At 43.6% G+C, this 17667-nt stretch overlaps 1 protein-coding gene across 5 annotated transcripts in view; it reads left to right on the plus strand.

Moving 5' to 3' along the window:
* Positions 1–988: 988 nt before the first annotated feature.
* The window catches only part of MAST2 (microtubule associated serine/threonine kinase 2), a 219649-nt gene continuing 202970 nt past the window's right edge, over positions 989–17667 (plus strand). For all 5 annotated transcript variants that reach the window (XM_066376120.1, XM_066376111.1, XM_066376114.1 and 2 more), the window contains exon 1: positions 989–1482. In XM_066376120.1, coding sequence (XP_066232217.1) covers positions 1303–1482 — 180 coding nt within the window. In that variant the 5' untranslated portion in view covers positions 989–1302. The remainder of the gene's footprint in view (positions 1483–17667) is intronic.

Raw genomic sequence — 17667 nt, forward strand, 5'->3', positions numbered from 1 at the left:
CACCCTGACATAAGCAAATGAGAGGCTGGAATGAGTTTAGATGGATGGGGAGGAGTTAGATAATTTAAGTATTAGCTTTAGACCATTGTAAGTAATTTGAATTTTATTCTATGGGCAATAAAAAGCAGTGACATGTTAAAAAAAAAAGCAAAATACAACGTTGTGGCAGACTAGCTGAAACCAGAAGGAGGATGCCAGACAGTGCTAATCTGCAGCCACGTTGCTGAGAAGATGAGTCACTGGAAGTGACAGGCCAGGCTGCTTAGGCCACAGCTAGACTGGCTGTGGTCAGGCTGAACTGGGTTATAACACGATGACTTCATCATCACTGGGGAATCATGGGAATCATTCCGGAAGCCTTTTTGTCCCCCCCTTTCCCCAGAAGGAATCTATCACTTCTTCCTCTTTATAGGACTTTGCATACCCTGTATAACTTTCTGGAAGCATCAGAAAACAGTAGAAAGGGACAGAAAAGCCAGAATTTGGGTTCTGTCTAGTTTGTTCACTGATTTGCTGAGTGTATGTCACTTCATCTGGGTGTTCTTATCTGTAACATAAGAATGAGCAGACCTGCCTCCAAAGTGTGATGTGAAGATTAGGTAACAGTAGCAAGCCCTCAATAAAAAAGCATGCATTCATATTTTATTAATTCATTGTGGATTTTGACTCCTTCCTGCTCTTGGTCCCTCTCCCTATAGTTTCCTGAAGACACCGATCAGTTCTAACGCACTTTTGGATCCCTAGCACTTACCTTGGTCGAGCACACATTTTCATGAATGGATGAATGAAAGAATCAATGAGTGTCTGTCGTAGTCGCAGCTGAGCACCGGGAGACCCGCCCCCTTCCGCTTTCCCCACTATACAGAGGGGCCACGGGCGGGTCTCTCGCGACTGTTTGCTGGCGCGTGCGCGGGAGACCGCGCGCGGCCGGAGGTGGCGGGCGGGCTCCCCGTGCGCGCGCCAAGGGAGGGGTAGGGAGGGGCGGGGCCCGGCCGGAGGCGGGCTGGCGGGCAGCTGGCTCTAGAGCCGGCGCCGTCGGCGGCGGGTGGCCGGCTAAGCGCGTGCCGGGTGGGAGAAAACGAGGCGGCGGCTATGTTGCCTCCACCGTGAGGAGCGCCGAAAAGACCGTGGCGCTTGAAGCCCCAGAACGCGCGGAGGAGCTGCAAGCTGGGGTCGGTGGCTTCGGGCGCCCGCCGGGCCATGGTGGCTGCGGGCGGTGGTTGGCGCGGCAGCGCTGCGGCCCGGAGCTGTGCGGGACCGGGATCGTCGCGGCGTTGACGCCCGCAGGGCCCAGCCGCAGATATGAAGCGGAGCCGCTGCCGCGAACGACCTCAGCCGCCGCCGCCGGCCCCCCGCGGCGAGGATAGGGCTCAGCGAGCGGCCGAACGGCCCCAGCCCCTGACCCCGCGCCGGCGAGCGCCGCCGGGGAGGCAGCGACTGGAGGAGTGGACCGGGCCCATGGGGTCTGAGGTCAAGGAGCAGGTAAGGCGGGCCCGGGTCCGGGAGGGAAAGGATGGAAGGGTAGTCTGAATGAAGCGGTGGGGGAGGGGGATCTCAGGCGGGAAGACAGGCTGGGGCATTTGAGGGGTGGGGACTGAGTAGTTCCGCAGAAGGAATGGAAGGTCTGGAGAGGCAGGAAAATGGGGAGTGGAAAAATGGAAGTGATGGCCCGGGGTTGAATGGGAAATGGGAGAGAGTAGGGGAATGAAAAAATGGTCCTGTGGGCATTTGCAGTCAGGGGTTCTGGATGGGAAGAAGGGACTCTGGAACGTGGGTTGGGAGTAAATGCACTTCAAAGAATAGGCTTACTAAAGGGATATTGAGGAGTTACGTAGAGGGATGGTAAACAGTATAAGATAGGGAAAGTCAATAGTATACAGCACATGTTATTCTATTGCCTAGAGGTTGTCTTGACGGATATAAAAACTGATGTTATTTCTAAGCATTCTCTGATTTGGCCATTACTGTAGTCTTGTAGAAGTGTTTTCAGAATCTTTATTTTAAAGTTCACTTCAATAATGATCTATTTCACAAGAAAGCTCTTTTTAAAACAACTGCATATGTGCAATCCCAAGCCCAATGACGTGAACAGGGAATTTATAGATATAGGCTATGCCTTCTAGGAGTTTTCCACTGAAAACATCTTGATGGGAAAATACAAATGGAAAACAGTAAAAAAATATTTATGGAATTTCTGAATGGATAGGATGTGTTTATATAATTTATTAGTCATTGTAGGTGTAGTTAGAAATAGGGGTTAAAGGTCAGTTTTATCAGGGAGAAGTTGCCACTAGTAGCGGTAGGAAGTCCAGTCAAAGGGAGTATGTGGTCTTTCATCTTGTGGGATTTGCAGAAAAATGTTCTGTAATGAACTCTATGAACTGGAGACCCTAGTGATTTGCACTGGAGACCCTAGTGATTTCATCTTTCAGTCTTTCAAGTCTATTAGGTTTCCTGTCTCTTTTCCCATCAGTTAAATATTTTCCTTAGACATCATTTCTTATTATATAGTTTCAGTAATGCACATGCTAGCACTTGGATCCCCCCCCCCTTTTGTTCTTTCACCTTTTATTCTCTGCCCAGCCCTGCTTTCAGGCCACTGAGCATTATCCTGTTGCTGTAATTTCCCCCTCATCCGTGCCTTTTATATTTTCTGCAATATCTATTTTTTTAAGTTGTTTATTTTATTGATTTTAGAGGGAGGAAGTGGGTGGAGAGACAGGAACATCAATCTCGTCCTGTATGTGCCCTGACCAGGGATTGAACTGGCAACCTCTGTGCTCCAGGACAATGCTCTAACCAACTGAGCCATCTGGCCAGGGCTGCAATATCTATTTGAAACATTAAAAAATATTTAAAGCTCAGATCCTTTCTTGCTCAATTTACCTGGGCCAATTGACTTTATTGTATGCTTCACTAAAGAGTGCAAGGTTACTTGATTTTCTCCTCTTCTTTATATCAGGATTTCTGTGTTCAGTCATCCTTTGCCTCAATTTCAGAAAAATAAGTATTCCTTCTCCTCTCTGAGGCTAATCCCTCTACTTATGTACTTGATTTCATCCTGGCTCATTTGTCCTTGTTATGTATGTTATTTTCTCTTTGTCTTAAACCTTAAATAAAAACAAAATAATACAATATCCCTGAATTGTGTAACTTACTTAAGCTACATTGTTATCTATTCTTTGCTTCACCAGCCGCCTTCTTGAAAAATGGGTCAGCTTCCTCACCTTGTATACATTTCTCATATTATAGTTTGGCTTCTACACTTCAACTCTTCCAAAAGTGATGTCTCCAAGGTCACCAGTAACATTGTATGTTTGTTTATTTACTTTTTTTTTTCCCCCTTTTCTGAAGTTGGAAACAGGGAGGCAGTCAGACTCCCGCATGCGCCCAACCAGGATCCACCCGGCACGCCCACCAGGGGGCGATGCTCTGCCCATCTTGGGGCTTCCCTCTGCCGCAATCAGAGCCATTCCAGTGCCTGAGGCAGAGTCCACAGAGCCATCCTCAGCGCCCGGGCAAACTGCTCCAATGGAGCCTTGGCTGCGGGAGGGGAAGAGAGAGACAGAGAGGAAGGAGAGGGGGAGGGGTGGAGAAGCAGATGGGCGCTTCTCCTGTGTGCCCTGGCCGGGAATCGAACCCGGGACTCCCGCACGCCAGGTCGACGCTCTACCACTGAGCCAACCGGCCAGGGCCTGTTTATTTACTTTTTTATTGAGGTGTAACTTCAATACAATTAAAGGTTTATTTATTATTTTTTACCGAGACAGAGAGTCAGATAGGGACAGACAGGAACAGAGAGAGATGAGAAGCATCAATCATTAGTATTTTGTTGCAACACCTTAGTTGTTCACTGATTGCTTTCTCATATGTACCTTGACTGGGGGCTACAGCAGACCGAGTAACCTCTTGCTCAAGCCAGCGACCATGGGTCCAAGCTGGTGAGCTTTGTTCAAACCAGATGAACCTGTGCTCAAGCTGGTGACCTCAGGGTCTTGAACCTATGTCCTCTGCATTGCAGTCTGACACTCTCTCCACCGTGCCACCGCCTGGTCAGTCTCAGTCAATGAATTTTTACAAGACAAATATATCTATGTTGCCACTACTTAGGTCAAAATGTAGAACATCCCTGACTGGGTAGTTCAGTGGATAAAATGTCATCCTCATGCACCAAGGTTGTGGGTTCGATCACCAGTCAGGGCATGTGTAGGAAGCAATCAATGAGTGTATATCTAAATGGAACAACTAAGTGGAACAGTGAGTTGATGCTTCTCTCTCTCTCTCTCTCTCTCTCTCACCCTCACCCTCCCTTCTCTTCCTCGCTCTTTCCCCCTCCCCCTCATCCCTACCCTATCCTTCTCTCTCTCTCTGAAATCAATGAAATAATTTAAAAGGATGTAGAACATTTTTAGTACCATAGAACGCTCCTCCAAAGATAACTACTTTCCCAATCTCTTATCACCATGGATTAGTGTTGCCCCTTCTTGAGCTTCATATAAATGGAATCATACAGTTTGCATTTCTTTTGTGACTAGATTCTTTAATTCAAATCAAGTTTGTGAAGCCCTAGCTGGGTGGCTCAGGAGATAGAGCATGGGCCACGCATGCGGAGGTCCCAGGTTTCATCCCCTTTCAGGGCACATGCAATAAGCAACCAATGAGTGCACAATTAAGTAAAACAACAGTTGATACTTCTCTCTCTCTCAAATCAGTGGGGGAATAAAAAGAACTGATATCATTTAAACTTAAATTTTTTCTACTGATGGGAGAGAGAGAGAAGGGAGAGAGAAAGAAGGGAAGGAGAGAGAGAGAAAGAGAGAGGCATCAGTTATTGTTCCACCTAGTTGTTCCATTTAATTGTACACTCATTGGTTGCTTCTCATATGTGCCCTGCCCAGGATCAGACCTGGGACCTTGGTGCATTGAGAGGACTCTCTATCCACTGAGCAACCTAGCCAGGGAAAGAACTGATATTATTTTATAAAAATCATGTTTGTGAGATCCATCTATGTTGTTGCTTGTGGAAATAGTTGGTTCTTTTTCTTCTTCTATTTGTGGCAGAAACAGAGTCAGAGAGAGGGACTGATAAGGACAGACAGACAAGGAAGGGAGAGAGATGAGAAACATCAATTCTTCGTTGCGGCTTCTTAGTTGTTCATTGATTGATTTCTCATATGTGCCTTGACCGTGGGGCTACAGCAGACCGAATAACCCCTTGCTTGAGCCAGCGACCTTGGGCTCAAGCTGGTGAGCCTTGCTCAAACCAGATGAGCCTGTGCTCAAGCTGGTGACCTCGAAGTCTTGAACCTGGGTCCTCTACATCCCAGTCTGACGCTCTCTCCACTGCGCCACCACCTGGTCAGGCTGCACAGTATAGCTCTTGACATGATTTCTTCCTGCTTTCCCCCACTGGATATTTCCATGCAAATGTAATATGGCGTGTGTCGAAGTGCTGCTTTATATTTGACAGTTTTTTTTAATTGATGCAGTTTTATCATTGCATATTAGACACACTGCAGAACTTACTCTCTCCACAAAGAAATTCCTCTGTCCATTCCTGCTGAAAGTATGATACTCCTCATCTTTTTTTCTTTTAGCCATCTACTTCATCAAAAGGGTTTCTGCAATTAGCTAGCTGACTACTTGACTAAAAGGAGGGAAGTTTACTTCATGACCTGACAATGACCCATGTACCTTATGCATTATCCAATAAAAATATGGTGTCTGACCAGGTAGTGGCGCAGTGGGTAGAGTGTCGGACTGGGATGTGGAAGACCCAGGTTAGAGACTTTGAGGTCGCCAGCTTGAGTGTGGGCTCATCTGGCTTGAGCAAAAAGCTCACCAGCTTGGACCCAAGGTCGCTGGCTCGAGCTAGGGGTTACTTGGTCTGCTGAAGGCCCACGGTCAAGGCACATATGAGAAAGCAATCAATGAACAACTAAGGTGTCACAACAAAAACTGATGATTGATGCTTCTCATCTCTCTGCGTTTCTGTCTGTCTGTCTCTATCCATCTCTCTGACTCTCTCTCTGTCCCTGTAAAAAAAAAAAAAATTGGTGTTGTCCTGGAGGACAGCTGTGATTGGCTCCAGCCACCCACAGCCATGAACATGAGCAGTAGGAAATGAATGGATTGTAATACATGAGAATGTTTTATATTTTTAACATTATTATTTTTTTAATTAAAGATTTGTCTGTGAGCCAGATGCAGCCATCAAAGAACCATATCTGGCTTGCGAGCCATAGGTTCCCGACCCTGGGCTAGTTGGTTCTTCTTTTTTTTTTTTGTATTTTTGTATTTTTCCGAAGTTGGAAACGGGGAGGCAGTCAGACAGACTCCCGCATGTGCCTGACCGGGATCCACCCAGCATGCCCACCAGGGGGTGATGTTCTGCCCATCTGGGGCATTGCTCTGTTGCAACCAGCGCCATTCTAGCACCTGAGGCAGCGGCCATGAAGCCATCCTCAGTGCCCGGACCAACTTTGCTCCACTGGAGCCTTGGCTGCGGGAGGGAAAGAGAGAGACAGAGAAGAAGCAGAGGGGGAGGGGTGGAGAAGCAGATGGGCGCCTCTCCTGTGTGCCCTGGCCGGGAATTAAACCCGGGACTCCTGCACGCCAGACCAACGCTTTACCACTGAGCCAACCGGCTAGGGCCTATTGTACTCTTTTTTTTAGTGGGCTTCCCTATTCATGGCAGGTGTTTGGGATGTGGAACAAGGGTTTGTGGTCCTCTTTATTCATGGCATTGTCACAGAACCTTCTTGTAGAATGATACTGAGTTTCTAGGCCTGGCCTTTTCCCTTAGCTGTACATTTCCATTTCTGTGCTTAATGTTTCCATCATAGAGTTTCAGCCTTTGTGATCATAACATCTATGATTTTTATAATTTGATAGTGTGCTCGAAAGTTCATAACTTGTAATTATTTGATTTTTTAAAAAAATTTTAAATTCATTTTAATGGGGTGACATCAATAAATCAGGGTACATATGTTCAAAGAAAACATGTCCAGGTTATCTTGTCATTAAAATATGTTGCATACCCATCACCCAAAGTCAGATTGTCCTCCGTCACCTTCTATCTAGTTTTCTTTGTGCCCTCTCGCCCCGTAACCACCACACTCTTGTCCATGTCTTTTAGTCTCGTTTTTATGTCCTACCTACATATGGAATAATGCAGTTCTTGTTTTTTTCTGATTTACTTATTTCACCCCGTATAATGTTATCAAGATCCCATCATTTTGTTGTAATGATCCGATGTCATCATTTCTTATGGCTGAGTAGTATTCCATAGTGTATATGTGCCACATCTTCTTTTTCCAGTCATCTAATGAAGGGCTTTTTGGTTGTTTCCATGTCTTGGCCACTGTGAACAATGCTGCAATGAACATGGGACTGCATGTGTCTTGACGTATCAATGTTTCTGAGTTTTTGGGGTATATACCCAGTAGAGGGATTGCTGGGTCATAAGGTAGTTCTATTTTCAGTTTGTTTTCTTTTTTACAGAGACAGAGAGTCAGAGAAAGAGGGATAGACAGGGACAGACAGACAGGAATGGAGAGATGAGAAGCATCACTCATCAGTTTTTCGTTGCACATTGCGACACCTTAGTTGTTCATTGATTGCTTTCTCATATATGCCTTGACCGTGGGCCTTCAGCAGACCGAGTAACCCCTTGCTCGAGCCAGCGACCTTGGGTCCAAGCTGGTGAGATTTGCTCAAACCAGATGAGCCCGTGCTCTAGCTGGCGACCTCGGGGTCTCGAACCTGGGTCCTCGGCATCCCAGTCCGACGCTCTATCCACTGCGCCACAGCCTGGTCAGGCCTATTTTCAAGTTTTTAAGGAACCACCATACTTTCTTCCATAATGGTTGTACTACTTTACATTCCCACCAACAGTGAATGAGGGTTCCTTTTTCTCCACATCCTCTCCAACATTTGCTATTACCTGTCTTGTTAATAATAGCTAATCTAACAGGTATGAGGAGGTATCTCATTGCAGTTTTGATTTGCATTTCTCTAATAACTAATGAAGATGAACATCTTTTCATATATCTGTTGGCCATTTGTATTTCTTCCTGGGAGAAGTGTCTGTTCATGTCCTCTTCCCATTTTTTATTGGATTGTTTGTTTGTTTGTTGTTGAGTTTTATGAGTTCTTTGTATATTTTGGATATTAGGCCCTTATCTGAGCTGTTGTTTGAAAATATTTCCCATTTAGTTGGCTGTTTATTTTGTTGTCAGTTTCTCTTGCTGAGCAAAAACTTCTTAGTCTGATGTAGTCCCATTCATTTATCTTTGCCTTCACTTCTCTTGCCTTTGGAGTCTAATTCATAAAGTGCTCTTTAAAACCAAGGTCCATGAGTTTAGAACCTATGTCTTCTATATACTTTATTGTTTCAGGTCTTATATTTAGGTCTTTAATCCTTTTTTTTTTTTCCTGAAGTTGGAAACAGGGAGGTAGTCAGACAGACTCCTGCATGCGCCCAACTGGTATCCACCTGGCATGCCCACCAGGGGGCGATGCTCTGCCCATCTGGGGCTTTGCTCTGTTGCGACCAGAGCCATTCTAGCACCTGAGGCAGAGGCCATGGAGCCATCCTCAGCGCCTGGGCCAACTTTGCTCCAGTGCAGCCTCGGCTATGGGAGGGGAAGAGGGGGACAGAGAGGAAGGAGAGGGGGAGGGGTGGAGAAGCAGATGGGTGCTTCTCCTGTGTGCCCTGGCTGGGAATCGAACCCGGGACTCCTGCATGCCAGGCTGATGCTCTACCACTGAGCTAACCGGCCAGGGCCTCTTTGATCCAGTTTGAATTAATTTTAGTACAAGGGGACAAACTGTAGTCGAGTTTAATTCTTTTGCATATAGCTTTCCAGTTTTCCCAGCACCATTTGTTGAAGAGGCTTTCTTTTCTCCATTGTGTGTTTTTGGCCCTTTCATCAAAAATTATTTGACCATATATATGTGGTTTTATTTTTGGGCTTCCTATTCTGTTCCATTGGTCTGTGTATCTATTTTTCTGCCAATACCATGCTGTTTTGATTGTCGTGGCTTTATAATATAGTTTGAAGTCAGGTATTGTAATGCCCCCAGCTTCATTCTTTTTCTTTAGGATTGCTTTGGCTATTTGGGTTTTTTTATAGTTCCATATAAATCTGATGATTTTTTGTTCCATTTCTTTAAAAAATGTCATTGGAATTTTGATGGGAATTGCCTTAAATTTGTATATTGCTTTGGGTAATATGGCCATCTTGATTATATTTATTCTTCCTATCCAAGAACAAGGAATATTTTTCCATCTCATTGTATCTTTTTCGATTTCCCTTAGCAATGCTTTGTAATTTTCATTATATAGGTCCTTTACATTCTTTGTTATGTTTATTCCTAGGTATTTTATTTTTTTTGTTGCAGTCGTGAAGGGGATTATTTTTTGTTTGTTCTCTAATGTTTCATTGTTGGCATATAGAAAGGCTATGGACTTCTGTATATTAATTTTGTATCCTGCGACCTACTGTATTGGCTTATTGTTTCTAGTAATCTTTTTGTGGATTCTTTGGGGTTTTCGATGTATAGGATCATATCATTTGCAAAAAGTGATACCTTTACTTCTTCTTTTCCCATATGGATGCCTTTTATTTCTTTGTCTTGTCTTATTGCTCTGGCTAGAACCTCTAGCACCACGTTAAATAAGAGTGGAGAGAGTGGACAACCCTGTCTTGTTCCTGATTTAAGGGGAAAGCCTTCAGTTTTATGCCATTTAATATGATGTTAGCTGATGGTTTATCATATATAGCCTTTATCATGTTGAGATATTTTCCTTCTATACCCATTTTGTTGAGTGTCTTAAACATAAAATTGTGTTGTATTTTTTTTTATTTTTATTTTTTTTGTATTTTTCTGAAGTTAGAAATGGGGAGGCAGTCAGACAGACTCCCACATGCGCCCGACTGGGATCCACCCGGCATGCCCACCAGGGGGTGATGCTCTGCCCATCTGGGGTGTTGCTCTGTTGCAACCAGAGCCATTCTAGCGCCTGAGGCAGAGGCCATGGAGCCATCCTCAGCGCCTGGGCCAACTTTGCTTCAATGGAGCCTTGGCTGCAGGAGGGGAAGAGAGAGACAGAGGAACCATGAACCATCCTTGAGATTCTGGGATGAATCCCACTTGTATTATTTTTTAATATGTTGTTGTATTTGATTTGCTAGTATTTTGTTTAGTTTTTAGCATCTGTATTCATTAGAGATATTGGTCTGTAGTTTTCTTTTTTTGTGCCGTCCTTGCCAGGTTTCGGTATGAGGTTTTGTTGGCCTTATAAAATGTGTTTGGAAGTATTGCTGCTGCTTCAATTTGTTGGAAGACTTTGAGTAGAATAGGAACCAAGTCTTCTTTGAATGTTTGATAGAATTCACTAGTATAACCGTCTGGCCTTGGACTTTTATTTTTGGGGAGGTTTTTAATAGTTTTTTCTATTTCTTCCCTGCTAATTGGTCTGTTTAGGCTTTCTGCTTCTTCTTGACTCAGTCTAGGAAGGTTGATTTGTTCTAGGAATTTATCCATTTCTTCTAGATTGTTGAATTTAGTGGCATATAGTTTTTTTGTAGTATTCTACAATAATTCTTTGTGTATCTATGATATCCGTGGTGATTTCTCCTCTTTCATTTTGGATTTTGTTTATATGAGTCCTTTCTCTTTTTTCCTTGGAGAATCTTGCCAACGGTTTGTCAATTTTGTTGATCTTTTCAAAGAACCAGCTCCTTGTTCTATTAATTTTTTCTATAGTTTTTCTGTTCTCTATTTCATTTATTTCTGCTCTGATTTTTATTATCTCCTTTCTTCTGCTGGTTTTGGGTTTTCTTTGTTCTTCTTTTTCTAGTTCCTTAAGGTGTGAAGTTAAGTGGTTCACTTGGGCTCTCTCTTGTTTGTTCATATAGACCTGAAGTGATATGAACTTCCCTCTTATCACTGCTTTTGCTGCATCCCAGAGATTCTGATATGTCGTATTGTCATTTTCATTTTTCTGTATATATCTTTTGATCTCTGTGCTTATTTCTTATTTGACCCATTCATTTTTTAAAAGTATGTTGTTTAGTTTCCACAGTTTTGTGGGGGTTTTTCCCTCTTTTTTGCAGTTGAATTCTAGTTTCAAGGCTTTATGATCAGAAAATATGCTTGGTACAATTTCGATTTTTCTGAATTTGCTGATGTTATTTTTGTGGCCCAACATATGGTCAATTCTTGAGAATGTTCCATATACACTAGAGAAAAATGTATACTCTGTCGCTTTGGGATGAAATGTCCTGTAGATGTCTATCATATCCAGGTGCTCTAATGTTTTATTTAAGGCCAGTATATCTTTATTGATTTTCTGTTTGGATGAACGATCTAGAGCCGTCAGCGGTGTATTGAGGTCTCCAAGTATGATTGTATTTTTGTCAGTTTTTGTTTTAAGGTCAATAAGTAGCTGTCTTATATATTTTGGTGACCCTTGGTTTGGTGCATATATATTAAGAATTGTTATGTCTTCTTGATTCAGTGTCCCCTTAATCATTATAAAATGACCATTTTTGTCTTTGACTACTTTTACTGTCTTGTAGTCAGCATTATCAGATATGAGTATTGCTACGCCTGCTTTTTTTTTTTTTTTTTTCACTTTTCTGAAGCTCGAAACAGGGAGAGACAGTCAGACAGACTCCCGCATGCGCCCGACCGGGATCCACCCGGCACGCCCACCATGGGGCGGCGCTCTGCCCATCAGGGGGCGATGCTCTGCCCATCCTGGGCGTCGCCATGTTGCGACCAGAGCCACTCTAGCGCCTGAGGCAGAGGCCACAGAGCCATCCCCAGCGCCCGGGCCATCTTTGCTCCAATGGAGCCTTGGCTGTGGGAGGGGAAGAGAGAGACAGAGATGAAAGCGCGGCGGAGGGGTGGAGAAGCAAATGGGCGCTTCTCCTGTGTGCCCAGGCCGGGAATCGAACCCGGGTCCTCCACACGCTAGGCCGACGCTCTACTGCTGAGCCAACCGGCCAGGGCACGCCTGCTTTTTTTTTGGATGTTATTTGCTTGGAGTATTGTTTTCCAGCCTTTCACTTTGAATTTGTTTTTATCCTTGTTGCTTAGATGTGTTTCTTGTAGGCAGCATACAGTTGGATTTTCTTTTTTAATCCAGTCTGCTACTCTGTGTCTTTTTATTGGTGAGTTTAATCCATTTACATTTAGTGTAATTATTGACATTTGTGGGTTCCCTATTGCCATTTTATAAATTGCTTTTTGTTAGGTTTGTATCTTGTTTGATTCTTCTCTTTTGCTTTTTTATCCTTTGTTTTTGTTTGTTGGTATTCCATACTTCTTTCCTCTGTTGCTATCTTTTTTAAGTCATGTGCTTCTGTGGTGGTTTTTTCAAGGGTGGTTACCATTAAGTAATGAAAAAAGTTCTACCATGTTCATTGTAGTACACTATCTTATGAGTTCTTCTGCACTCCATCGTCCTTTGCTACTGTTAATCTCCATCCTCCCCCCCCCTTTTTTGTTTTTGTTGTCCAGTTTAAATTTGGTTTTATTGTTTTCTTGGTGGAGCTTTTACTTGTGGTTTTGTTTTGTTGTATTCTTTGTATCTGGATGGATAACCCCCTTTAGTAATTTCTGGAGTGGGGGTTTTCTGATGATAAATTCCCTCATCTTTTCTGTATCTGTGAATGGTTTTATTTTTCCTTCGTATTTGAAGGATAGCTTTGATGGGTATAGTGTTCTTGACTGGAAGTTCCTCTCTTTCAGGACTTTAAATATTGGGGTTCACTCTCTTCTAGCTTGTAGAGTTTCTGCTGAGAAATCCGATGATAATCTAATAGATCTTCCTTTATATGTTGTATTCTTCTTTTCCCTGGCTGCCTTGAGAGTTTTTTCTTTGTCGTTGGTTTGTGCCAATTTCATTATGATGTGCCTTGGAGTAGGTTTGTTGGGGTTAAGAAATCTCGGAGTTTTGTTTGCTTCTTGAATTTGAGGCTTTAGTTCTTTCCACATGCTTGGGAAGTTCTCATCTATTATTTATTTGACTATGTTCTCCATTCCATTTTCTCTCTATTCTCCCTCTGATATACCTATTATTCTTATGTTAGTCTTTTTGATGGAGTCAGACAATTCCTGTAGGGCTTTCTCATTTTATTAAATTTTTGAGTCTCTTTTTTTCTTCTCTCTGTTGTGCCTCAAATTACTTGTCTTCTATTTCACTATTCCTACCTTCTATCTGGCCTGTTCTATTAGCTAAACTTGTTACCTCGTTTTTCAGCTCGTGAATTGAGTTTTTCATCTTGATTTGATTTGTTTTTATAGTTTCAATTTCCTTGGTAATATATTCTTTGTGTTCGTTGAGTTGTTTTCTGAGCTCCCTATATTTCCTTTCTGTGTTTTCTTGTATATCTCTGAGTATTTTTAGGATTTCTATTTTAAATTCTCTGTCATTTAGCTCCAAGGTTTCCAATATATTAATTTTTTTTCTCCATAGATTTTTCCTCATTTATCTGTGCTACATCTCTGTCTTTTGTATCTATGATATTCGATTTCCTTTTCCTTAATGGCATCTGAGGGTGGTTTTGTTGATAGTACTAATTAGAATTAATAAAGAATAAAAAGTAAAAAAAGAAAAAGAAAATTTGTTATTTCCTTTTTCCCCCCTCCTCTCCTCTCCCCTCCTTCTTGAGAAAAAATTGTGATGAACTGTGAATTATATTGTGCTAAATAGAACATAAACTACCTATACTGGAGGGCTTGAGTTGGGGAGAAGTGATACAGGGGCAAAAAAGGAGGTATGGACCCACAAAATGTAAAAAAGGAAAAAATTTGGGTCAAGAATAAAATGATTTGCTTGTGATAGTTGACTAAGAGATATAATGAGAGGGATAAGAGGGAAACAGGAAAAAGGGAAAAAAAATTTAAAAATTACTATTGTATTAAGTGGAGGAAAAACTAGATAAAATGGAGAGCCAGGGTTGGGAGCACTGCTAATGAGTTAAAAAGCGAAGTAAAAAGCACCCAAAGTGCCACAAAGAAAAATTTGAGTCCCAAATAAAATAATTTGTTCGTGATTGAGGATTGACTGCGAGGAAAAGTAAAGGAGAAAAGAAGAAACTAATATAGAGGGAGAAAAAAAGTAAGAGGAAAAAAAGAAAAAAGAACAAAGAGAGACAGATATTTAGTGTTTTGGAGTGCAACCCTCATAGAGAAAGGAAGAAGAGAAGAAAGAAAATGGGAAATGTAACACTTATGGGTAATGTAGTTCAAGAAGAGGAAAAAATAAGATGGGCAGAGAATGAAACGACCAAAGTGGAAGAAGAAGAAAATAATCAAGACAAGAAGATGAAAGAAAGAAAGAAACAAACAAAAAAAAATGGAAAAGGTTATAAAGTCTGTGGATTATTCTTGATTTTGATAGGTTATCTTGCTTTTTCTTTTCTCTCCCTCTTCCTGGTCGGTGACTCTGTACCCCAGGTTCTGCCCCTGTGGCACGCTTAGGTAGAGGTTTGCAGTTGATAAGTCTCTATGGCGATGTCATATATTAGGCTTCAGTCTGGTTGGCAGTCGAGGCTCGTTAGCATTTGCAGGCTCCACCAATGACAGAGTCCTTTTTCCCAGAGCCTCTCTCCTAGTCTTTCCTTCCTGAATTAGCAGCCTGATGATCCAGTTATGGGGTTGCTGCTGCCTCTGCCTGGAGAGTAAGAGGCTCAAAGAGCTGGCAAATCCCCACTCTATCCCCACTCCGTGCACGGCTCTGGGTAAGGCGCTGTCAGTCAGAGTCGCCAGTGTAATCAGGCGGGGCTAGGAGCCAGTTGTTTCAAGGTGCCTTTCTATGCGCCTCCAGGCGTGTCCAGTATGCCTCAGCACTCTGTGGGACCACTTTACCAGGCTTTTTGCACTTTGTAACCTGTTGTGGCTGGGCAGAAGATGCCCCAGTCGCTGTTTGCAAAACAAGAGGTCTTACAAGCTGCCAAGCTGCCAAATCCCTCTTTTTTTTTTTTTTTTTTTTTTAAACAGAGGCAGAGATAGACAGGGACAGACAGACAGGAATGGAGAGAGACGAGAAGCATCAATCATCAGTTTTTCGTTGCGCGTTGCGACTTCTTAGTTGTTCATTGATTGCTTTCTCACATGTGCCTTGACCGCGGGTCTTCAGCAGACCGAGTAACCCCCTGCTGGAGCCAGCGACCTTGGGTCCAAGCTGATGAGCTCTTTGTTCAAGCCAGATGAGCCCGCGCTAAAGCTGACGACTTCGGGGTCTCGAACCTGGGTCCTTCCGCATCCCAGTCCGACGCTCTATCCACTGCCCCACCGCCTGGTCAGGTCCAAATCCCTCTTTTTAACATACAGCCCTGAGTATGAAAGCTCTGCCAATCAGAAGTTGCCCCCACCTATGTGCATAGCAAGATGCACTAAAAAAATATCACGCCTCCTGTCTTAGATTGCTGATCTGAGAGAGATCTTGTCAGTTAGAATCGCATAGGTCAGTTGGGAGGTGAGCAGACTGTGGGTTAAGCTAATCCTTCCTGGGTCTGTTATCTTTTATGGCTGGGTGAGGCGCCCCGCCCGCCCAGAGAAGTTTGGGCGTAGGGAAGTTCGCTTTTGCGCACTCCCCACGCTCTGCTGTTCAGTGTGCAGGAACCACACCGAGACTCTGGTCACAGCCCACACAAAGGCCTCTGACTGCCCCTCTGTCCGGGAACACGGGCGCCCACTCCCGGGTGCTAGGAGGAAACTTTCACACACTATTTGTGCTCGCTGACCAGGATATCGGGGTGGCCACCACTCACCCGGGGTGAGGCGCCCCGCCCGCCCGGAGAAGTTTGGGAGTGGGGAAGTTCGCTTTCACGTACTCCCCGCGTGCCGCTGTTTAGGGTGCAGGGGCCACACCGAGACTCTGGTCACAGCCCACGCAAAGGCCTCTGACTCTGCCCCTTTGTCCGGTAACACGGGTGCCCACTCTTGGGGTGGTAGGAGGAACCTCTCACACACTATCCGCGCTTGCCGACCAAGATATCGGGTCTAACGGCTGCTGCCACTCGCCGTCTTTGTCAGGGTTTGGCGCGGGCGTTAGCTTGTTTTTGCTGGGTTGTCGCAGGCACAGTGTTTCCTCGGCTTGGACATCTGTGCCACAGCCTGGCTCTATCCACCCCTTTGCCCGCCTTAGCTCCTATTCTCTCAGTTCCAAGTGAAAGCAGCCCTTGCTTAGGTTAGTGAAGAAGGCGGAGTGTTCCTTTCTCCGTCTTATTTCCTTCAGGGTTAATTATATATTTAGTCAATTTTTTCTCGATCATACATTCGTGTTCAGTGTGTGGGGACTTCTAGATGCTCCAAGGATAGATTTTTCTGTCTCTGGTTGAAGAACTTGTTGAAATTTTGGGGAGATTTATCGGTATTGCTCCTCACGGTGCCATTTTTCTCTGATTTAAAAAAAAAATACTTTATTGATTTTACAGAGACAGGAGAGAAATGGGAGCATGGAATGGGAAGTAACAACTCATAGTTGCTTCATGTTAGTTGTTCATTGCTTGCTTGCTGTATGTGCCTTGACGAGGGAAGCCCAGGGTTTCAAACCGGCAACCTTGGCATTCCAGGCCAAAGGTTTATCCACTGCGCCACCACAGGCCAGGCTAATTATTTGATTTTGAAAGGTAAAAATTTCAGTTGTGTGCAGTAGAGACTGGATGGATTCCATTCATTCGGGGAATAAACGCCTGGCTGATAAGCAAGTATCCACCTCTCATGCACCTCTCACAAATGACGTAGTTCTCCATTTCTCATGACATGGAGTAATGCTTGTTATAATTTATACTGTACTATGCTGGTGTTTAGGAATAAATTCTTGTTTTAAATTTTTTATTTATTTATTTTCTTTTTTTTTTTTACAGAGACAGAGAGAGTCAGAGAGAGGGATAGATAGGGACAGACAGACAGGAACGGAGAGAGATTAGAAGCATCCATCATTAGTTTTTCCTTGCAACACCGTAGTTGTTCATTGATTCCTTTCTCATATGTGCCTTGACCATGGACCTTCAGCAGACTGAGTAACCCCTTGCTTGAGCCAGAGACCTTAGGTCCAAGCTGGTGAGCCTTGCTCAAACCAGATGAGCCTGCGCTCAAACTGGTGACCTCAGGGTCTCAAACCTGGGTCCTCTGCATCCCAGTCTGACACTCTATTGCGCCACCGCCTGGTCAGGCAGGAATAAATTCTGACCAGAATGCAGGACTTGGATCTCTAGATGGTCAGTGGCTTACTGTAATATTAAAATAGAATCTGCTATTTCTCACTTGAAATGTGCATCTCCCTGTGTCTTGTCTTCTTTTTTTTGTTATCACACTTGAAATTGTATCCATGATCTTTGACTTCTCCCTTAATCCCCTTCCCCAGGTTCTGTTGATTCTAACTTTATGACAGCTTTCAAATTTTTATTCTCACTGTCATCACCTTAATTCAGCATTTATAAATACTTTTGTTGTAATACCTCACTGCTTTTTTCTGCTTTTAGTCTTTTAACCTCTAATTTATTCTGCATTTTGTTAAAAAAAAATGGAACTCATTGCTCACTTGAGTTTCAATGATAAATTTGTTAAACTGATAACTTTATTTTTATTTTTTTTATTCACTGAGAGGAGGGGAGGCAGAGACAGACTTCTGCATGCGCTGGA

The sequence above is a fragment of the Saccopteryx leptura genome, chromosome 3 (genome assembly GCF_036850995.1).
Source record: "Saccopteryx leptura isolate mSacLep1 chromosome 3, mSacLep1_pri_phased_curated, whole genome shotgun sequence".
Taxonomy (NCBI): domain Eukaryota; kingdom Metazoa; phylum Chordata; class Mammalia; order Chiroptera; family Emballonuridae; genus Saccopteryx; species Saccopteryx leptura.